The 24,126-nt window shown below is 40.5% G+C and overlaps 1 protein-coding gene across 6 annotated transcripts in view; it reads left to right on the top strand.

The window, feature by feature from the left end:
- The first annotated feature begins 418 nt into the window (after positions 1–418).
- Positions 419–24,126, top strand: part of tcf4 (transcription factor 4) — a 257,476-nt gene continuing 233,768 nt past the window's right edge. For 3 of the 6 annotated variants that reach the window (XM_085463112.1, XM_085463114.1, XM_085463116.1), the window contains exons 1-4: positions 700–755; positions 860–951; positions 1,282–1,320; positions 5,710–5,782. In XM_085463112.1, the coding sequence (XP_085319238.1) occupies positions 880–951; positions 1,282–1,320; positions 5,710–5,782 (184 nt within the window). In that variant the 5' untranslated portion in view covers positions 700–755; positions 860–879. Of the gene's footprint in view, positions 756–859; positions 952–1,281; positions 1,321–5,709; positions 5,783–24,126 lie in introns of all 6 variants that reach the window. The other 3 variants (XM_085463117.1, XM_085463118.1, XM_085463113.1) reach the window with 3 other exon arrangements.

Consider the following 24,126-nt stretch of genomic DNA (forward strand, 5'->3'; position numbering starts at 1 on the left):
AATCAAACTAGCCAATCACCGCGCCAATCAATCAGCGAAACAAACCCGATTTTTCTTGGAGATTTGTTTATTTTCCTGTGGATTTTCCGCTCTCTCCTGAAGCAGCGGCGGCAGCAGCAACTCGGCGCTCAGCTCAGTGGTGTTAAACGAGACTGTAAGCTAGGTGGCCGCACGATCACATTTATCGCGCCGAAGCTGTGCCAGACGCACATGGGATCCGTCCTGCTTACCGGGGGATCTTCAGCACCGGCAGCCGAGCGGAGGGCACCGTCAGCCCGGTCAGGAGGAGCGCTCAGCCTGCCTGGACTCTTCCGCTGACGCAAAACAAACGCACAGACACACACACACAAACACACACACGCAGAACAAACACTACACATTTCGGAGGTGATATTCTTCCTTCCTGAGACACAAAGTGTTATTTGTTTATATCGTATGCGAGCCTGACAGTCAGCCGCGGCGGACAAACTGCGTGTTAGCGCGGGGAGGTCGGACTTGTTTGGCAGGGGAAACACTGAAACACACGCGAAAAGACTCCCGTTCTGTCGCCCCCCTTCTTTTATTTCCTGTCAGTTTTTTTTCTTCTTCTTGCGATTTATTTCCTGCTGCCAAAACCAGGAACCCGGGACTGAACCCTTACTCCGAGGATGAAAGAAAACTAGATTTGCTTCGAGGCTTTGAGGTTGTTTTACTGGATTTATTTCGCTGTGGAGGAAAAGCGATCCGGGAGCGGAGCGGTGCGCAAAAAAGCCGAGGTCTTCCTCCTCTCTTCTCTCCGTCCTTTCTATCTCTCCATCTATCAATCTGTCTACCCATCCTCTTCTATCTATCTGTCTCTCCATTTGTTTCCATGTTTTAGGTCCGTGCGATTTTGCTAAAATGCATCATCAACAGCGGATGGCAGCTTTGGGAACAGACAAGGAACTGAGTGACTTACTGGATTTCAGCGCGGTAAGGAAATCCACCTTCTTCTCTTATCGCTAATATGAATAAAATGACAGGTATCATGTGAGAGCAAGCCGCAGAGGAGAATAAAGGCGTTCTGTAGGCTTTACATCCACCACTGTTTACATTTTTAATGTATGAGTTGCACGGCACATAGCCCAGCCTGCATATTTTAGCCTTCACTCAGTCTTTTAACTATTTGCACAAAAAGTTGTGTGTTTATGTAGAGTAACTTGCAGAAAGTCAGTGCATATTGTTGGTTTTGTGTTGTTTAATTTTTTTGCTTGTGTGTGCAGAGAATTGTGATGCTGCATTAGTAATTTTGTTGTCTTATAGATGCGAAACAGCGATTTGAAAATGTTCCCAACATCCATGGTAGTATATCTCATTTTAAGTCATTTTTTCCTTCATGTGTAGCCTGATTATTGTTGTTGTTGTTATTATTTTTTATCTTTCTACCCATGATAGGATTTAGTAAATGTTTTTCCTTTTTTCTATGTGACTTTCTAGGCTGCTCCATGCACTCTGCACCGTTTCGTACAGAATATTTCATGCAAATAAAAAAAAAAAGAAAAAAGAAAAAGGCTCGATGTTGAATCATGAACCTGCATGACAGACAGCTAGACAGCCAGCCGAGGAGAGGGAAATGTGTCATACTTTGTCCCCGCAGTGTAAATATTCCTGCAGCATTGCTGTTAAATGTCCAAACCCGCGATTGGGTTTGAAAGTGTGCGTGTGTTTTTAAAGAGAACAGCCTGAGTGGTGAACTTGACGGACAGGAAATAGAGTCCCCGCTCTCGCCCATGTTTTCTCTGCGCCTCTCCTCCTCTGGGAGCAACTTTGGTCTGAAGAGGAGGAGGAAGAGGGGGAAAAAAATCAGAAACACCCCTAAATGATGAGAGGGGAAAAAACTGACTTACATTAATCCGGTTATGAAACGTTGAGAAGCAGCATGAACACAATGGTATCATAATATCATAATAGTATTAGGGACATGGGTACAGTGATGCTGCATGACATGCAAATAGAATTTACCTGCAATGTTGTGAGTTATTATATTAATTTTAATACTGTAAAAGCATAATATCACAGCCATGGCCTGTGCATGCAAGTGACTTAACAGGAGTGTGCTACAAATAATTTTTGATGAGAAATATATCATAAAATATACATTTTTACAGGAATGAAATGCCAAAGAGAAGATAGTGTGCCTCATGACTGACTGAATGCACAGCTGAGGCCTGCTAGAAAATCTGTTGTTAGAGCCATGCAACCTACACATTAGTGTCTTGTAATGCACTACCCTTTTTTATTATTTGAGTGCAACATGTTGATAAGAACTTGTGCATCAACTCATACAAGTTAACCCCTGTTGCATTTTTTTTTAGATTTAATAACTTCATACACACATCAGAATATGTCTATAGAAAAATTGTAATTATAGAACACACACTCTCTTAGCTAAGTAGGTCTCTATTTACCATGTTTACAGCAGAACTATCGTTAAAGTCCATGTAGAAGAATAAGAAGTGCCCAAAGTCGACGGAAATCATGACTAATTTCCAGTTTAGTGGCACACACAACATATTCAATTACTTTGGGAATAGTGGCATATATTTAAAAAGAAGCAAAATAAAAGGCTCAAATTATTTTACAAATTTTAATCCTGTACAATGGTTAACTGAATATTTTAAATATGATATATTTGATTAAATAAAATAAAATAAAATAGACTCAGTAAATTGATTTATAATTCCAATGGCAAGGAGATGCTGCTGTGATACAAATATTCTTCATAGTGCTATTATATCTAGTAAGCCGGGTTATATTATAAATGGTATAAAAGGTTGTTTAGATATTATATCATAGGTGCAAAATGCCGAAAAGTTCAATCAGAAGTTAAATTATGCACAAAAGTAGAAAAATAATTATTGTCCTTAAGAGATAATGCATTAATATTAAAGGCATTTTCCCTGGTTTAAAAACTGAACAGGTTTTTAAGATATGTCAATCAGCCCGTCTTAATTTGAAAAAAAAAATTCAAACAAAGGAGGGCAGCAGCAGCTAAAATGTGTCTCCGCTCATTATAAACGCAGACTGAACATTAATTTATTCAATCATCTGTCCTTACACGCCCACAAGCTGACACCAGCAGCTCAAAGCAGTTAGACTGGGATATCGATAGACCCGCTAATAGTCCGAGTTAGATCGTTTATCTCCCCAACGCTTGTTTTCCCTCTTTATTTGTCGCAGCTGTGAGAGAGATTGAATACACAAGCAAGCAACCTCCTTGTTCGGCAGACGCACTTCCAGGCCCAGCAAGCAGCATTAAGAACAGTGATGGATCAAGTGTTCGCTGCTTTGGGTCAGGGTTTAATTTATCAGAATTCTGGTTGATCTGAAATAAAACCAAAAGCCTCTCGAACGCCTTGACTTAGTACAGTCTTGTACCGTCTGTAAGTGTGAAGCTCGGAGTGTGTTTGCGGTCAACCATGCCAACACACGGGCCTGATGTTCATCCAGAGGGGTTATCTGTGAGGGTCAGATGTCTCACTTTGATAGCGTGAAGTGTTCTGTTGTAAAGCTTTACAGTAGCTCATCTCGAAGCACGGCAGGAATCAGTATTCAGCTTCAGTCTGTCTTAACGTGGGCTTGATTTTCCTGTAGATGTGTAGAGCAGATGGTGACTAGTTCTGATGATTATCTCATATGTTTAAGTCAGATATGAAGTAGATATGAAGTGTTTCATTCCAAAATAAGCCATCCAACATTTGGCAAAAGTGACACTTTAGAATGAAAACATATTTTTCACCAAGGTGAGCAGGCGATATAAGTGGTCCTGTTTATTTTTCACAGATGCTGAAAGAGGAATTTGATTTCTCTCCGCTTCACAAAAATAATCCCACAGTGTTTTGGAACACCAAGTCTTCATTTCAGTGTTTAGCTCTGAGCTGGGATTCTCTGATTAGGATTGAGTGCAGACCTAAATGTGTCCATAGCATCAAGTGGAAAACAGAGAAGGGCCAAAACCTTGCATCAAGAGGTGCTGACCAAAGTCAGGAATCTGATTTCTTGACTAAAACTCCAAAATAAAAACTTGTACATTGAATTTTACTTTTAATATCAGTGCCTTTGATTCCCTTTTTAAATTAGGATATGACATCATTCTGTAGATGATTTTATTTTGAATTATTTAATTATTTTACAGCAGCCAATAAAATTCAATCAGCACGATACCTAAGAACATTACATTTTCTTGTACCTCTCCTGAGGTTGACTGCAAATAATTTATTTTTTCTTATATAAAAGTGCATAAAGACAGGATTACTTTGAGTTCAATTTTCTTCTAAAATTTACACTTGCATTGGTTCTCTAAATTTCTATATATTTAAAAATGTTACTCTCTAAAGGACTTGAACGTTAGGGACTTGATCTGGACTTGGAGTGGGAACTTTGATTTAAGATACTGACTTCTGGACTCCCCTCTTCCCATGACTTGGAACTTTCATGTTTTGATGAAGGACTGGATTTGGGATTTGAGTTTTCACTTGTTGGACTTACGTCATCTTCTCATGATTAGGAACTTGCCTGTCTCAACATTGGACTGTTGACATGTTTGTTATGATGTGAAATATCTTCTCTGCAGGACTTGACCCTTACTCATCTTAACTCTGGGATCTTTTGACCTTGCATTGGGACTTGGCTTTTAACTTTTTGGAACATGACCTTTGACCCCTGGAACTTGCACATTTTGATGAAGGACTCGACCGTTTCACAAAATAATTCATAACATATTGCTCTTGATTTGGGATATGATTTTTCATTTGTTCGAGTGCACTTGCCCTGGACTTGCTTATCTTCTCATGGACAGGACTTAGACCTTGCTTGTCTTTACTTGGGACATGACTATGATTGCATCGATTTGGGTCTTTTGACTTACTGGAGCTTTACACTTGACCTTTGTTGGATTTAAACATGACCCTGGATTTACCTGCCAGTCTTGATGTAGGACTTGACTTGGACATGTTAGTCTTGATATGGGTGTTGTTGCCCATATGTGCACATGCGTGACCTGGGACTTGTTTGTCTTCACTTGGGACTTGACTATAAATTTCTTGGCATTGTTTTGGATCTTGACATTTAACTTCCTTGACCTCTCCTGGGATATGACCCTGGACATACCAGTTAGTTACAAAATTGTTTTGCAAAACCGCATCTTTTTTTTCCTTAAAAAACAAAACAAACGGCATAAAATTCTTGGAAAGATGCATACATTGGTTTAATTTTCCTTACAGAGTTCCTGAAGTTCTTGTATAGCAATGAGAACTTCTGTGACAACTTTGACTTCTTGAAAAACAAATGGGGCATTTCTCAAAGTCAAGTGTTTGGCACTTGAACAGATGTATCTTATTAGTATTAAATCAACCAATACCCAGCCCTAGTCACTTTGGACACTTTCCTTGGTAACATCCACACAAAGATTCCTTCCAAAACAAGACATCATGCATTTAAAAAACAGACAGTATACCCTATGGAGAAAAAAAAAAAAGGGGGGGGGGGAGTACATGTTACCATTAAATTTATGACATTTCCTAATAAGACCATAATGAGATGAGGGGCTGACAGCTCTCAGCCAAATGTTGGATTGGCGTTTTGGAATGAAGCTTTTCACATGTAGCTGCATTGACGTTTCTGTAGAGATGTGTCTTGCTGTGTGCAGTGTCAGTGCTCTCGGAGGTAATGTGCACTCTGTTTGTCTTGTAGATGTTTTCCCCTCCTGTTAGCAGTGGAAAGAACGGGCCAACCTCCCTGGGGAGCGGACATTTCTCCGGCTCAAGTACGTCAGCTTTCTCTTTTTTTGTTTTTCCTCCCTCACTTCATCATCTTCTTTTTCTTCTTTTTCTCCTTCTTCTTCTGCTCTTTTCCTCAGCCTCCTCCTCTCCTTCCTCTTACACCTGCTCACTGCTGCTTTGTTTGCTGTTTGAATTTTCTAATGTGGGTAACAGTGTTCAATACGTGGATATGCAGTTTTTGGTTTTTATGCTGTGTTGCATTGTGGGTTACTTTATATTTCAAGCGGACTTGAAAGCCAAATGAGATTTGGCTTGACGATTTAAGAACACAGCTTACTCATACTGTTTATATTTTTACATTACTCGTATTGTGTACAAACAATAACATTGCTTGGTTTGATTATATGACTTTGAATATCCTTAAATCTGTCTCATAATACTTTCCTACATTGTTTGTAGAAAAATGGTCTCCGTATTATGTATTTTATTTAAACAACAAAAAACAAATCACCCAGTTTCTTGAATCCGGGGACATTGTTGTTTTTAACATTATTCAAAAAAGAGGAAGTAGATAATTCTCGAGTTAACTCACAATATTGAATTTTATTTTTATTGCCGCTTTATTTCACATTATATAAGTATATGAATGCCAATCTTGGATAAACGGTGATGTAATTTTTCTGACTTTTTTGGGAGGGGGGTCCCATCTGTGTTTCAGCTGCTCAGGTTCATTCCTGAAGGACACTTCCTGTTTTTCTGGTTTGCCGCAGTCGTTCTTTCCTTCCTGTGTTGTGGAGATCAGTTTGCTTTGTTTTGCTACGCGCTGGTAGTGTTTGTGTCAAACAGGCACGGTTTGGCTTCGTCAGCGGTGGAATGTGGTGGCTCCAACTTGAAAATGTGGATATTGATAATGCTGATTCATAATGTTGTGTCTGGCTTTTACCCTCAGTTCAGTCTGATAAAGTGTTTTAATTCATTCAATCAACCATTTATTCAGTTTTGTTAAGGAGTCTGTGTTTCATTCATTCAGCAGGTCAGTGATTAAATATGGCACACAGTCACTGAGTGCATCAGCGAGGTTGTAAACTGGTCAGAGAGTGAGTCAGTGAGTCTTTAGGTATGTCATGTTATTGATTCATTCATCCAGCCAGGCAGTTATATTCTTAGTAGGAAGTACTTCAGAGGGTTGGGTGTTATTTAAAAGTTTTTCACTCAGCCAGCGTCAGTTCAGTAATGGGCGACTGCCAATATATCCTCAGTGATGTGTCTGCTGTGCATCATCCCTAACCCCCTGCATATATACGCTCAGAGAAGTAAATACAAACCACCCATTACTTTTTTGTTTCAAACTGATCGATAGATACCTTTTAGCCACTACATGAAAAAGCATGAGGTGATAACACATGTTTATTAAATGATCAGTTGCACAACCTGCAACTTGTATGGTGCTAGTAACACCATGCTGACCTAGGGAATGTGGACTTCCACGCTGGCACACTTCCACACATTTACCTGTACTGAACATCAGCCATAAAATGCCAGGTCACCACAGCTACATTTTCTAGTGTGTAAACCTCTCCACTATTCCCCGACACAAAAAAAAAAAAAAATGAAAGAAGCATCACCTTGTAGCACTGCTCAGCTATTGCACTTATCACAGAGTTTAATTTTCAAGGAGTTAAACCAGAAAACTGGCGAAATTAAATTGTGCAAAAAAATGTGTTAACTGAACTGTTAAGTTAGCAGTTGATTTATGTTAAAGTAGTGCTAAAGTTTTGATTAAGTAGTAATACTATTCTGTCATCCTAAAGTTAATTCAGCCTCTTAGATTTATGGTGATCCGCTGATGACAGGCAGTCAGGAATATCAACCTCCACGCAGAGACTCATTTCTTTGGAACAATAATCAGTCTCAGTCCTTCCACAAAGGTTTATTAGATGCTTCAAAGCAGCGTATGCCATGCATCTTAGAGCTCAGCATTACTAAAAGAAGACAACAGTAAAACTGCTGGACCAACATGGCCTACTTTAATTTAGTATATTCGTTTAAATGTTCCCATGCTAATAACTCTGGACTTGATCGACTGTCAACTTGACTTTAGTGAGGTGCAGAATTAAAAGAGAAAATTGAAAAAGCAAAATATTGTGTATTCTGTCCCAGTTTGCCAGTTTTACCACTGTTACATATGACTTCTCACATTGTGTTAGCTGTAGGTTGTGTCTTTTGGGGGGCATGGCCCCCCCGTTTTAAGTTAGAGATTACAGTGTAAGTATAGTCCAGTCATTTATTGAATTTGTCACTTGGTTCTTATTATATCTGTTTTGCTCTTTGTTTTTTTGTATTCAGGATTGCTTGTTTGTTTGTTTTTTCATATGTATGGGAAGAATGGAGCTGGAGATTATTGGATTGGATCCTTTCTGAGCTGAGCATGAAGTCAAAGTTCTTGATTTACTGGCAATCTACATTGGTACCCCACCCATTGTATGAAAAGTGAGCTTTTTTCAATGTGTGTCTGGGATGACCCTTAGAGATACGGACATCTGAGCAGGATGCCTCCTGGGCTCCTAGGTGAGATGTTTCAGGTACGTCCAACCATGAGGAGACCCTGGGCCTGATCTGTCGCAGGAATACCTCGGTGTACCACCAGAAGAGGAGGAGGTGATCAGGTCCAAAGGAGGTCTAGCTATCTTTGCGTGGACTGTTGCCCTCTTGTGCAGCTCCTTCTGCTAATGAAAAGTAGAAAGATAGATAGATAGATAGATAGATAGATAGATAGATAGATAGATAGATGGACGGGTGGTCTTAATGTATCCAAGATATATTCAGAAAGGGCTGAAATCCACTTATTGAAATTGCCTCCTGGGGATATCTAAGACCCATTCTGGCCAGATCTAAGACTGAAAGCAGATTAGGGCAATAAACTTGTACTGTAGCTGTTTTCCATGAAAATGATTCATCCATTCATTTCTGCTCCTTTGTGGTTAGCCATTACCCTGTTAAATGAGCAAAGCTATTATTTTTGTTACCAGACATCTTCTTCAGCATTACTCTTCTTCTCTTTTTTTGTTTAGCAGTTTTGAAACAGCTTCAGCCTTTGGAATGGTTGAGACTTTTGATCACATAGGCTGACATGCACATATGTAAAAACATATTTGCTCCATGATTTTATCAGTTATCTTCATGAAAAATAATGTTACTGAGGTGCTGTAATTAATTGTAATAGTATCCTTGGAAGTGCCTGCTATGCTTCTGTTCTGGTTCAGCCAATGAAGTGAAAGGATGAAAAAAGAAGGCAGATGCTGTCCTGTGCATCTTATACTGTATGTTGATAACATTTGCAATGGGTACGTAAAACAAATTTGCATTACTCAGTGAGGTGCATTCATGTTAATAAGCACACGCTCTCCACCTTTTGCCACCTCTGTGGTTGGATGCATCGTTCTTTGCTTTGAGATCACATTGTATGTTGGGGTGCATTTTCCTCATGTGTTTCACAGGATTGCATTGCGGTATGTCTGGTGTATGTTCGGCAGCATCTGCAGTGTTTATTAATCAGCCTTCAGCCACCATACCAGTAGGATACTTTCTGTTTAAAGTGTTTTCTGGAAGGTCTTCACAGAAAACAGCCGGGTCCTTTCTGTTGCTCCCGCTCCTGTTATTTGCCTCTAAACGGCGTTCGGAAGCCATTTTGTTAGTTGGCTGGAATACAGAGAGATGGCGAGGCATCTTCTTTGTTTACTGCTTCGTTGTGTGGTTGTTGTTGTTTGTGCTCCGCGGTTTCGGTGATGTTGTTTGCTCCTGTGCCGTGCATACAAATGCGAGGGAGGACGACAAATGTTACGATTTTTGGCAAAAGAAAAAAAAAGTGAATTTGTAGCGTTTTTTAGGCCTTAGGTTTGCTGCCTCAAAGTGTATCTTCATGTTAGGATTGTTGTTGTTTTTTTTCTTTTTCTTTTGATACAGGAACACACCGTGGAGTCACACGCGCATACGCTTACCCTACTATACAAATCACACTGTGTTTCCCATACACACACATCTAAATATCCTCGTGTACACACACGTGCGCGCGCGCTCTGCTCACCCCTGCTGTGGCTTTTTGCAGGCCTCGGCATTTTGATGAGCCTGGTGCTGTTTGTGAATGCAGCTAATTAGAACTCTATAGACCTACACAACCATGAGAGGAGCGGTTTCCAAAGGCTGGGTTGAGGCCATAGGCTGGGACGTGCTGACATGGAATGGGGTCCATTCACTGTAGACTGACAGGAGTTACTCTGCTTTGAATGATGCACTTTCATACATTTGAAATTTTGTGTTCATGCTCAGTCCTGTAAAGTATTTACTTCTGTTTGTAAATGCATACCTTAAGCTGTTTATACTCTTCCAGTTAAAGTCACATAAATGATGATTTCAAACTTTGATCGTACAAATTCTTGATGTTTCATAAAAAGAGAACTTTGTGTTTCTTCACACAGCCAGTAAGTAGGCCTACCTAAAGTTAGACTTTAGGAAATTAAGATTTCTATTAGCTAATTTTCAATCAGTTTCTTTACTTCTCTGCCATAAAAAATTGATGGGACATTGTTGTCACCCTGCTGAGTCAAAGGTCAGGGGATGTGGACACCTAAGTTTGTGAATGCATCAATGTCAAATTGGTGCCATAGGTGCATCTACTAAGAATCTCAGATGAGTTCAAATCTCAGTAATCTCCACCTCGCAGTCAGGGGTCAGGTCACGTTTTCTGAAAATCGGGAAAAACATGACTTAAAAGGCCAGTAGTATGACTCAGAGCTTTGGTAGCCATACTAATGAATGATCCTGATAAGTTTAGAAATGTCAATCAAGAAAACATTTGTGCATATATAAATGAATGGATACAACATCATCTTATCACCTTATTATATCCTGCTCTATGGGTACCCTCATAGACCAAATGATGCAATAGTCTCGCATAACTTAGCTCACAATAGTTTAAACATTTTCAATATGCTGAGCATAATAACCCAATAACATTTATCACCTTTTGACAAAGCATTACAAGTTAATGCAAACCTTTCTGCTGCTCATAAATTTCTCTGTAGACCCTTGGTACTCTAAAAAACGTGCTGCATAGGTTCCAGTGTAAAGAACATGTAATAAAAGCACTGGTTTTCCATAATATTGTAAGGACACAGGTATTTGCACGAAAACTAGGTAAATGGTAAAATGGCTTGTATTTGTATAGCGCTTTACTAGTCCCTAAGGACCCCAAAGCGCTTTACACATCCAGTCATCCACCCATTCACACACTGGTGATGGCAGCTACATTGTAGCCACAGCCACCCTGGGGCGCACTGACAGAGGCGAGGCTGCCGGACACTGGCGCCACCGAGCCCACTGACAACCAACCAGTAGGCAACGGGTGAAGTGTCTTGCCCAAGGACCCAACGACTGAGACTGTCCGAGCCGGGGCTCGAACCGGCAACCTTCCGATTACAAGGCGAACTCCCAACTCTTGAGCCACGATCGCCCTAGGTGACGGATTTTGTTCTTTTCAAAGGTTACGTTGAATTGAGATGATGTTTTGTTGAGCTAAGTGTACCCAGTATTGGTTGTTTTTTCACTTGAGCTGATTTAATGTTAGCTTGGCTGTTATCTTAGGACGGTGGCACATGAGATTGACCTGTATATTAGCAGATTAGCAGATGCCAAGTGTCGGCATCCTTGTTTAAAAAAAAAAAGACTCTACAGTAATATAGAGAAAATCCCAACAGTCAGACAACCGTCTCTGAGCAAGCAGTTGGGCAACAGTGGAAAGGAATAACTCCCCTTTAACAGGAAGAAACCTCTGACAGGACAAGACTCAGCAAGGTGAATGTTGCTACATTCAACCTGCTGTTAGTTAGCAAGCTGATTTACACTCACTTACTTAGAAAAGACATATGAAAAGGATCTCTTCCAAGCCTTTTTAGGGCATCGTTTAATTGTACCCTGATGTGAAATTTTACTTTAGTTTGAGAATTAAATGGACCACTGATCACCGAGCAGTACCTGCTTTCAGTACAGTTTTTGATCTTTGGTTCTGTGGGCACTGCTCCACAGTAATTCACATTTCCACTAACACATGTCTTTGTGTTTAAATTCCTATATATCCTAACTAAAGAAAGTAGCCCGTCCTGTAGAAAATAGGTGGTGAAGGAAAGTTTGGATGTAAGAAGAGCCTGGAGGTGTTGAATATAAAAATAACGTCTCAGTGAGACGAGGCAGAGGGCTAAAAATATTTTGTAGGATTTGGTTTATCTGATGCTTTTGAGGATAAGGAGTGACATTTTCCCAACCATGTCTTTATGTAAAGATTGAACTCTGAAATGACAGCCTTCACACAAAGCTGTGAATGTACCTCTCCGTGTAAGCCCTTGTATTTCTGCCCATAAATTCACCTTAAAACACAAAAGCATCTAAACATGAACACCGCACAGTCTCGGCTGACATGCTCAGCCCACGGTCATCACCAACCAGGAAGTGGATTAGGCGTTTTAATTATTGAGAGATTTCGCCGTTGTTGTTGTTGTTTATTTTGGGATCATCCCTGGAAAGATAATGCACACTTCAAACTCGGTGTGTGTGTGTGTGTGTGTGTTTCTAATCTCCTCCTGGATGAAGCCGTTCAGTGAGCGGCTTCACTCTGCCTGTCAAAACCACCGCCGCTGCCACCACTTGTCTATTTCAGGTCTTGGCTGGTTTTGGTGTTTTCCTCTTTTTTTTTTTCTTTAAAAAAAAAAAGCCGTTGTAACCTCTCAGATCCGCTGTTTGTCTCCCTGTCAGTGGTGTTGGAAGGCGACCGAGATGTGTGTGTGTGTGTGAGCGAGCGAGAGCGTGTAAATGTGTGTGTCCTCAGCAAAACGAAGGTTGAGCATTGGAAAAAAAATGAGTGCAAGAGATTTGAGGCATTGATTTTTGAATTGTCTGTCTGAACAAGCAAATATGTGTGGGCAGGTGTTTATGTGTGTAGTTGGGACCATGGAGGGTGGGGGTGGGAGGAAAGAGAGGTTTGGCAGTGTGAGGGCAAACCATCAACCCTGCTGTCATGTGTCTTAAAGTTGGCACTGAGAGATGAAGGAAGTGTTTCCTGGAAGCAGAAAGAAACAAAGGTGACAGAGGAAGGAAAGAAGGAAGTAAGGAAGAAACAAAAGAAGGAAAGAACAGAATAAGAGGAATTTTAAATAATTGGACACAGAAATAAAATCAAATTAAGATGAAATAAGAAATGAAAAGTTACGCAAGTAATAAAAACTCAAAGAAATTGTGTAGTAAGGAAAGTAAAGGGATGGAGCGGAGCTAATGGAGAAGTAGGAGAGGAAGGGGTAACAATGAAACGGAGAGAATGAGGGAGAAATTTTAGAGGGACGTAACATGAAAGAAAGAACCGAAAAAAGTTGAAAAGTTGAAAGGAAGCAAGAAACAAAGGAAATGGAATATAAAGGGTTAATGGAGAACTGATTAAAAAAAGTAAGAATTTAATGGTGAGTGAATGATGGACAAAAAGAACAAAATTAGATGGTAAATGTCAAAAGAAACACAGGAAATACGAAAAGGGACAAGAAGGCATAACTATAGCAAGAAGGAAAAGAGTGAGGAATAAGAGAGGAACGATACTACTAAAGGCGTTTAAGAAAAGACTAACACGAGGAAGGGGGGAACTGATGAATCAGTGAAAGGAAACAATGGGAAAAGGAAAAGGGAAGGGATATGAAGAAATTAAAGATAGTAAAGGTTAGCAAAGAACTGAAACAAGGAAGTATAAGACAGACAGACAGAAAGAAGACACATTTTGAAGTTTGGTGCTGGAGTGACTCAAACCAAGACTGGGATTGGTGTCCTGTCCTTTATCATTTCATCATCATCGTCAGTATTTTAATTATTAATGGGCTAATTTCACTTGCTGTGTGCTTTTATTTAAGGAATACTCACAGGTTGTGTTGCTTGACTTCATCAGAAAACCAGCAAACTGTCTTTTTTCTTTTCTTTTAATGGGTTTATTGTAAACCTTTTCTGACCTCTTCAGAGAGGCAGGACTCATCGGCCTGGTCACCAGGAGGGTGGAGAAGAACTGTGTTGCTTTCTGTGGTGCCAGCAGAATACATGACATCACTAATGTTATGGGTTAAGAGGTTACTGTTATTTCCTGGATTTCCTGGAGTGGACCAGGCCACTCAAAGCCAACATCAGAACCTCCACATGAGTTTATACATGTTTTGGTATATATTCCTAAAACACTGTAAAGTACTGTACTGTAGTTTTTAAACAATGTTTACTCTAAACCATGTAGTTGCACATGCTCATGATTCTAAAGAAGATTCAAATGAAACAGTCTGAGGCTGAAAGCAAATCTTCCTTAAATATGAGCCAAAAACAGCCACCGCAGTGTGGCTTACTGTTGGGTTTGTATGACATTTTGGACAGCTCCTGAGCTAGATGGCACCGAGAAATAAGATATTCCAATGTAAATATACAAACAATACTTTTGAGAAGAACAAATCCATAGTTGGTTGATGTTTCTCTTTTCATTAGATTTGTTGGGGGGAGAAAAACATCAGCGTTCCTCCTTTAAAAACATCATCTCTTTGAATGATCGCCAAATCAGTAAGCTTTATCCCGTTTTATTTTTGTCCCACCTTCCACCCCAGTGTCTTCTTTCTTTTCCTGTCAAAACCAAAGACAAACAGAAGAAGAAAAAAAACGCAGCAGCTCTGTCGCCTTTGCCAGTGAGCTTCACGCATTAGCAGAGAAATTTGGGCAAGGGCAGATACAGCCCCGATGGCATGCCTGATTTTTGTTCTCCTAATTGGCATAGCTTATTAAGTCACAGTTCACAGCGGAGAAAAAAGGGGGTTGCTTTAATAATATCCCCTCTCCCGTTTGATTTGATGCACTTGTACCGAGACAGATAACGCGCTTCAGCGCGGCGAGTGACGCCCCCACCACCACCCTCTTGTCTTTATTCAGTCAAATCTGCCTCCGTTACGCCCGTCACTCAAAAACACCCCGGCTGGTCGCTTTCAAAATAGAGATGGAGAGCAGGAGCCAGTCGCTCAATACCTCACCCTCCCACCTTCTCTCTGCCTCTGAGGCTGTTAAATTGTCTCATTTCCCCGGCAAGGCGATGCAGAACGACTCACAAAAACACCCAACCATGCTCTTAATTGTGGTGCGGATTAGGGATTAATAGGCGTTTTTAGCCATAATGGCAAATATTATTAGCCCCATTTGCTTTTCTAATGCTAATAATGACTCTGCTAATAATGGCAGTGATTTCAAGGTTAGCGCCTGTAAGTACTCGGCATGGATTTGTGTGCTTTTTCTTTTTCTCAAAGCTCAGGAGATTGACGTGCCGCTTGCTTCGACGGGCCGGCTCGCTACCGAGTCGGAGCTCCATATGTTTTCCCCGAAGACGACACTGAAAGGTTAGGGGCTGGACTGAGATCTTAAGTTTAGAGTAGTCTTGCTTTTCTCAGTTGCCACTGAGCTTGGTCCAGTTAACATTTTTTTAAAATTTGTTTCTGTGTTTTGGGCTTTGCTTTCAGCAGAAATGGATTAAAAGAGGAGATCCAGATCCTCTGTTTCTGGTGACTTGGTGAGATAAGCTGATAATCCAGACTTTTTGTGTGAGTTCAAGCTAACTTTGTTGGGTAGTTGAGAGGTGAGGAGTTGCAGCTAACTTGTTGTTTAGGCTTGCTTTGGTTATTGTCAGTGAAAATGTATGCAGATGCGAACTGATCCAGTGCTTCTGGTTAAAATAGAATAATTTTCTCTTGCTAAACTGAATTCTAAAGCTTTAGTTTGAGTTTATTTGACTGTGTTTCGATCAGATTTTTGTTTCAAGGTAGGAACAGTTTCTGTCATTGTGAGCTAGTTTTCCAATGGTCATTGGTTCTTACCATCCGGTGGTGTTTCCAGTTCAAAAAAGAACAATGCAAACTCATGTGTGAGACTTGTGCTGAAAGCATTTTCTTCTGGGCTTGGTGTTTGGTTCAGTTTAAGCACCAAAGTCACCTGTAAGGTTTAGGCTTCAGTTACGCAGGCTTAGAGACTAGTTGCCGACCACTGGTCTGAGATAAAAATGTATATTTCCTCACCATTTGCGAGTTGTTGCTGGAGGTTGCTGTGGATTTTTTGCCAAAGCCCCATCACTTAGGCCTAGAGACCAGTCAGGGACCTCCTGCCTCCTTTCCCAGAGTTTATTAAGCAAACTGTTTGATTAATGGTTTCAGGAGGTTGCTGGCAGTTGCTAGCTTAGTTGCTTAGTAGTAAAACTGTGAAAAGTGCACCTGATAACCAGTGTTGGTCAAGTTACTTGAAAAAAGTAATTAGTTACTTAGTTACTTTTTAAAACATGATTTATCCCCTAAATAGGTAATAAAGCGATAGATCTTTCAGCCCAATTCTACTTTTTCTACATAATCCATCATACAAAATGTAATCAAATGGAAAAATCTCTTTTTAAAACTTGTTTTATTAGTTTTAATCTTTTAACGTTATGCATCAAGCAAACATTAAATTATATGCAACATTCTCTGACTGGAAGAAATTTGTTTAACATTTAAACCTATTTTCTGCACATTCCAGCACAGAAAATAAAATATTTTTTGTGTTTACACTCACTCTTTCAAATAGATGCAAGTAAAACACAGCAGAAAATAAATAAAATCAAAGACTCAGCGGTCCTGTTGCTCTAGTTTCACCTGTAAAGCAGGAGCGGGGCAGGCGGAGGTTTGCCCTGGTGCAGGTGTGCCGCAGCGGTCTGTGGAAGGATCCGGCAGTTTCTCTGTGAATTTCACATTCCAGCGGCAGCGTATTTGGTGCTTTTTTCACTGTAAAAAGAAGTTTTCTTCCCACGCAGTGAGCAGCGGACACTAATGTTTTTGTCACTTTTTACGGAGTCAAACTCAAAGTAAGGTCAGTACTTCCACGCTTTAAACGCTGCACGCTCATACTCTCTCCCGCACTCGTTATATTATCCATTGTTGATCTGCACACAGCTGTTGCCACGAACGTCGCACTCGCTTACGTCACTGTCATGAGACATTTTCGCAAAAAAATTACGGTTTTAGTAACACAGTAATGCAGCGTGCTTACGGGAAAGTAACAGTAATCTAATTACCTTTTTTGCAATAGTAACTCAAAAAAAGTAATGCGTTACTGCACATCTCTGCTGGTAACAACCTGGTAACTGAGACCATCTTTCTTCATAGTAAACTTTTGAAATGCGTTTGTTGCAGTGGTCAGGCACAACTTTACCTTGATGGCATCTGTTCACCTTTCATGCTGGCTAACGGTGACCATGGCAACTAAGGTAATGTAAGGAGGTTTCTGTTGCAACAACCTCTTTGTAACCAATTTCAGTCAGGGAATACACATTTTTCTGTAGCGACTTGTTGTCAGATGGTCACTAACAGGTCTCCAAGCCTTTCTTACTGAGTCCTTACATAAAGCTCTTGCTTTGGTTTATAATATGGCATTCACACCATTAAATCCCATGTAAGAGAGCTTCCTTTTGGTCAGCCATGGCATGGGCAGTACAGTAGGTTGTCTAATAACTAATACTTCATGTATTTCTTCAGCACATGGCCTCTCCATGTGTAATGCATTCTATCATTCTGCATTTATAACTAATTTTCAGATCAACTGACCAGTACTAGCTAATTTCATTTTTATACACTTTAAACATATTTCAGTCACAATATTATCGCAAATTGGGACCATCTTCACATTTATCATTATTGCACGTCCAGCTGCAAAAGCTGACTTTGACTTGTTGTAACTGGATGTCAGACATAGATGTGTAAATGGTCTGTAAGTTTAGTTTCGCTGATGTTTTGGATGGGTGCGCCAGCAGTGTTGTGTTACTTTGTTAAGCACTTTGTAATAAGTAGACTGAAGGTCGACAAAGTGGCAGTGTTTAATTGCTGGTCTTCATCAGCTTTTGGCTGGCATCAAAAGTGAATGTTTTTAGAAGCATCTGTTGTGCACCTGCAGCTGGTTACCTGTCTGATTTGTATGCTTCAAGTATAAACCAGTCATTAACTGTGGAGAGTGGTTTGGAAGACAGACAGCAAAGTGAACACACTTTTTCTTTTCACAGGGCAAATATGAATAAAGATTTTATCAGCAAATATCTAGTTTCAGCTGTTTAATGTCTTGATTCAATTATTGGACTGAAGAGCCAATATTCCTCAGCTTGACAATATTTTGATAGTAGCAGTTTACTGCCATTAGCGAGTGACATGCCTATCCCTTCAAGGTCATTTTCAGTTGACAAGGTGTTGGTAATTAGCTGTTAATGCTTGAAGTGAAATGAAGAAGTTAGGAGTTTTTACAGTCTGTACAGCTGCAGCCATTTGATCTCCATTCTGTGGCAATTTTATGTTGCCAGTTTCTCTGGCACTGATGCAGAAAAAGGGTATCAGCATTCTTAATCCCATCTATAAAGCCACGATTGGCTCACTTTTCTAGGCTCAGGGGACAAACAAAAGTTCCTGTTGATAGTTTTTCAGATGTCCCTTGGACAATTATAGATGTTGAAAATGCTTTTTGGCATGCAGGGGATATTTTGGTTGCAATAGACAGTATAAAACATGGACGGGGTTTCCAGGTCAGAAAAATGAATCCAATGCTGAAGTGCTGTAAACCCGTTTTCTAGTTTAAAGCCAATTGAAGGTGATAGTTGCACAAAGACTTCCAGTCCTATAGAAGTCTATGGGGAAAACAGTTTCTGATTTGACCTCTCAATAAACACTTTCCTAATGAGTTTATGGGTGCAGTCGCTCATTTCAGGCCATACTGAATAAAAACACTAAGTGTATTTTCTAAATCCCTATCATACTATATTTCAAAATGGAGGATTATCTGAGGCAGGCTCATTGGCTACAATAGACGAGTCGTTAGCCAATGAGCACAGTTACACCCAGGGGTGGGTGTAACTGTGAAATCACTTGCCAGGCCTAAGTGATTGATAAATCAGATGTATGGAGAGAGAGCTGGAACAAGGGTACATATTAACGGTCAATAACAAATGGCTGTTATAAGCATGTTGGTCAAGTTACTTGAAAAAAGTAATCAGTAACTAATTACTGATTACTTCCCCAAAAAAGTAATCCCGTTACTTTACTGATTACTTATTTTCAAAAGTAATTAATTACTTAGTTACTTTTTAAAAACACGATTTACAACCTGAATAGGTGATAAAGCGATAGATCTTTCAGCCCAATTCTACTTTTTCTGCATAATCCATCATACAAAATGTAATCAAATGGAAAAGTCTCTTTTTTTTTAACTTGTTTTATCAGTTTTAATCTTTTAACTTTATGTATCAAGTAAAAATTAAATTATATGCACCATTCTCTGACTTGAAGAAATTTGTTTAACATTTAAACCTATTTTCTGCACATTCCAGCACATAAAATAAAATATTTTTTGTGTTTACACTCAGTCTTTCAAATAGATGCAAGTAAAACACAGCAGAAAATAAATAAAGTCAAAGACCAGGGGCCTGTTCTTCGTACCGCGCTAAGTGAGTTAGCTGGATGAGATTGTTGACGATTTCGCGTGATCCTGGATCGTTCGGTTCCCCGAAGCCCATCCGGGACTTGCTGTCATAGCAACAGAGCCGTAAGCGTAAACCTGCTGGGGAGCAGGTTTACTTTATGTAAACAGGATTAGATCGCGGCCACGCAGGTATGCCCGCGTCATTCATACGAAAGCAACAGCGATATTCCACCACTGTTTCACCATAAATAAATAACATCAATGTAACTAAAGACAATGCAGCACCTGATCCATTTATTGATTTCACACAGGTCATTTCCTAAAAAAGGGAAATGTACTATTAACATTCTATTACATGTATTTGATTATTACAGATGTAATTCATATTTCAGAGTAGTAATTGTAAATTACTTCGTGTAATCAAGATGAGAGACCACGGCTATAAAAGCGAAGGTGGATTTGGGAAGTCTGTCGCAGCCATGTCCTGTCCGTATACGCGAGCCACCCATTGCGGAAGGTGCAAGATTGATAAGGAGAGTCCTCAGAATTCAGCGTATATTGCGGGACCGACAGGATCCTTTAGCTCAGCGCGACAGTGTGCTCATAGAGAGATATCGATTTTCCCGTGAGGGTATTATTTACTTAACCAACTTGTTGACGAGGGGGTGCAGGACCACCACCTGTCTTTTGTTGCTCTGCCCTTTTCTTGGTTGCTGTTATAAACAAACAGATTATTCCAGGGTCTCTTTCCAAGAGACTAAAAGCAATATAAGTGATAAATATTACCATTCTGTAGAATATTCTTATATTTCACTTTTACCTGTTCCCATGTTCTAGTGGGTCCTGTCGTGGCTCTAATGTGAAAGAGGATAAAATATAACATATTATAATATAATGTAATATAATATTGGATAATATAGTGTAATATAATAAATCTACCCTACCGCCTACTGGTGTTGGCCAGAGGGGCCGATGGCGCGATATGGCAGCCTGGCTTCTGTCAGTCTGCCCCAGGGCAGCTGTGGCTACAACTGTAGCTGCCTCCACCAGTGTGTGAATGTGAGAGTGACTGAATAGTGGCATTGTAAAGCGCTTTGGGTGCCTTGAAAAGCGCTATATCAATCCACTCCATTATTATTGTTATTATTAAATTACTTACGAGTTTAATTTGTCAGCAACTTCCTGCCAGCCCTCGCTCCTTGCTTTTGCAGCCTTTGCAGTGTTCCCTTGCGTTCTGATTAAACTCTGAAACTCCTGAAATCCCTCACTCAAGAGTTCTTGCTCTGCTGCCGAAAAATACCGAGCCGAGCGCGCTCCGTCGACATTTTCGCCGACCAATCAGAGGGTTGCCGATCAATGTTTCTACTATCGATGCGTAGCCCCTTTTACGACACCCAGTGATGTCACATTACTGCGTCCAGCTGTACTAATCGTCAACAGCAGGTGTGTTCGGGGAACCGGATTAGCGCGCTCACGGTTAGCGCGATGGTTTGGTCTTGGATGTTTCATTTGATCTTGGATGTAGTAAGCGACGTACGAAGCACAGGGCCCAGCAGTCCTGTTGCTCTATTTTCACCTGTAAAGCAGGAGTGGGGTAGGCAGAGGTGTGCCCTGGTGCAGGTGAGCCGCAGCGGTCAGTGGAAGAATCCGCAAGTTTCTCTGTGAATTTCCTATTACGTCGTTGTAAAAAGAAGTTTTCTTCCCACGCTCAGCGGACACTAATGTTTTTGTCACTTTTTATGGAAACAAACTCAAAGTAAGGTCAGTACTTCCACGCTTTAAACGCTGCACGCTTATACTCTCTCCTGCACTCGATATATTATCCGTTGTTGATCTGCACACAGCTGTTGCCACGAACGTCACACTCGCTTACGCCATTGTCATGAGACATTCTTGCAAAAAAGCACGGTTTTAGTAACGCAGCGTTCCTACAGGAAAGTAACGGTAATCTAATTACCGTTTTTGCAATAGTAATCCCTTACTTTACTTGTTACTTTAAAAAGTAATCAGATTACAGTAACGCGTTACTGCCCATCTCTGGTTATAAGTTTCACCTTTTAGCATCTATGATGCCAACAGCAAAGAAAAAAGTAAATAAAATAGCAAAAGACAAAAGAGAAGAACCACTGGAATGTGTCAGTTTCAGGCACAGCCTCTGTTTGAAGTGTTTGTACTGTTAGTGGCCAAAGTTTGATATAGTAGAAGATTCATAAAGTATTTATTATTATTTTGGCCAACAAACAAGATAAGGAAATGGGAACTTATAACACCTGTTGACACCAGGTATATCATATCTACATCATGACAGAAGTGCCATCATCGCTACATGGTGTTCATATCTTTTTATTAACTGAACAAAATATTATCCATGCTATGTTTCTTGCGTCTCAAAGTTAGTGCTTTCAGTGCTTGTCGTGCTTTTGAGGAAAGAGAATTTACAGCAGACAGTACTGTAGTCTATTTGCATAAAAAAGGTTAAAATGGAAAAATGACCAATGACTGATATGTGTGATGGAGACTAGATACAAGGCCAACTGCACTGTGTGCCCCAGGACAATTTCCATTTGTTACAAAGGAACTTGTGACATCAAACAGCATGTGCAGGCAGAACCAATCATTTTGTTCAGATTATTAATTGCTTTCATATTTTGTAAAAAGAGCAAATATGCAAACATGGCACAGAAAATTTAATTATGCCCTTAAAACGAGGGGTCTATGAGGACCAGGGGCTGGAGGATGCAGAACAAATTGTGTCTTATTGTTTTTTTGGAATAAAATATTATGTTGCTTAATAGCATATGCCAGCTGTGGATTGACCTCATTATATTGCTTTAAAGTAGCGTTGCACCTTTTTTTTCCACACAGTATTGATGATATAAAACATATTTTTGGCTCTGACACGTTGATATTAAGGCATTTGTGGTTTGAAAAAGTAGGTAGAACGGCAGCATTCTACTTGTACCTGCAGATCAGAACCTTAGCATTGTTACTATGAGCATGCTAGCATGTAGCTTCAAGCACTGCTGTGCACTGCTAAGCCTCTGCCTCGCACATCAAGTGGCTGCACCTTTTTGTTGAGTTATTAGTTACATTCACAGGTGTCTTTTCTTTTCCTGCTCATTCACACAATCTGCTCGTTTCCTCTCCTCCAATCAGCTGAAGGTAACTGAATACCACCGTCACCTATGCTACCCCTACCCCAACCCTCACCCCCCACCCACGGTGATCACGGTTTCAGTCCTCCATCTCCGGGATCTTTTGGTGAAACCTTACGTCTCTAGGCCTCCTTATCGGCTGTAAAATAGCCTCTTCTTCTCGCTCTGCGGTCGGTCTGTGACGTGTGCGAGGTGTCGTGTGTTTCGGTCGCTGGCTCCCACACCTGTTCGCTCATATCGGCGGCGGTGGCGGCACAATCGCAGTCACCGAGCCTAATTACCCAGTCCTTAAAAAATAAAGAGACAGGGAACGTCAACCAGCCTGCCTGGCAATTACAGCGGCGCTCAACACCTCTCTGCAACAAACACCACTCCAATTAGAGGCAGCCAACTTATTCTGGGAGGCAGCAGTACATGTGTGTCTGTGTGTGTGTTTATGCTTGTAAGTGCAAGTGTGTGACAAGCTAAATTGTTTGGGGAGATTAAAACCTGTGTGTTTGGTGTGGCAGACGAGGGGCAAAATGAGTGCGTGCTTGTGAATGTGCGTGGAAGTTGCTAAAGTGAGGGAAGAAGAAGTGCATTACGGGAATATGGTGGCGAAGGTTTGGGAATTAGTTGTGGTGTGGTCACAAAGGCCAATTCCACCCACATCTTTAGCGAATTTCCTGCCCCTGATTCAGCTGTTCTTCACCCTAACTTCCTACTGTACACATCAGCTGCTTTACTTCCTCCTTTCTTCCTCTACCTTCTTAACTTTTTCCTTTAGAGGTTTTTCTTTTTCCTGTCTCTCACACCTTTAGTTTCTCGTTGACCTTCTTGTCCTCTTTTTTCATCTCTTTTTCCTCAAACTGACTTTTGTTCCCACTTCTTCCCACCATTTCCTCTGCTTCTACATCTTTATCAGCCTTCTTCCTATTCTTAAGATTATTTGCCTTTTTTTACTCACACTTCTCCCTTCTTTGTGTGTTACTGACCTGCTCACTCTTCATACTGTTTCCACCTCTGTTTCATCCTTAATCCTCCTGATTACTTCTGATTTCACCTTCCTCTGCATCCTTTTTTGTCTTCAGTAACCTTTTGTATGAACACTCTTCTTCTTTCTTAGCATCTTCCTCCTGCACATGTTTATTATAACCTTCTTCATCAGTCCCATCTTCGTCTTGTCTATCGAATGGATTCTTATTTTATTCAACTATCTTCTTTCATGCCCACTCCTCCTCCTCCTCCTCATCTTTTGTTATTCCCCAGTCTGTCTTTTCTGTTTTTCATGCTTCTTTTCCTACATTTCCCTCCCCTTCCACTTAGTTTCTTTTTTCACCCATCCATCTTCCTCCTCGGTTTCAGGCTTCAGCTAAACCAGCAGACTGTTGTTGACTCACTTATTGTCCTTGTTCTGTTGCATGTTTCTGCAGACAAAGTCTTTCCTCTAAAATTAGACCTTTATTGATGCTCTTTGGGGTATTTTGAGTTCAAAACATCCTCCAGTCATGTGACATGTTTGCCATTATACTTTGTATTTGCTCCTAACCTTCAACATTTGCTGTCTCTTCCTGCTTCTTTCCCACATTTCCTATTCCAGTTCCTCCCCAGTGACCTCGACAGTAAAAAACTCAAATCTGACCTCAGGAGTGATTTTGTCAGTGGAACAGGACAGGAAGGACACGGAAGAATAAAATCAAACACATTGAACCATTTGCAAACTTATTGAG

Source organism: Copadichromis virginalis, linkage group LG7 (assembly GCF_057382275.1).
Source record: "Copadichromis virginalis isolate Kocher_CV1m ecotype Utaka linkage group LG7, C_Virginalis_male_GT1.1, whole genome shotgun sequence".
Classification (NCBI taxonomy): Eukaryota; Metazoa; Chordata; class Actinopteri; order Cichliformes; family Cichlidae; genus Copadichromis; species Copadichromis virginalis.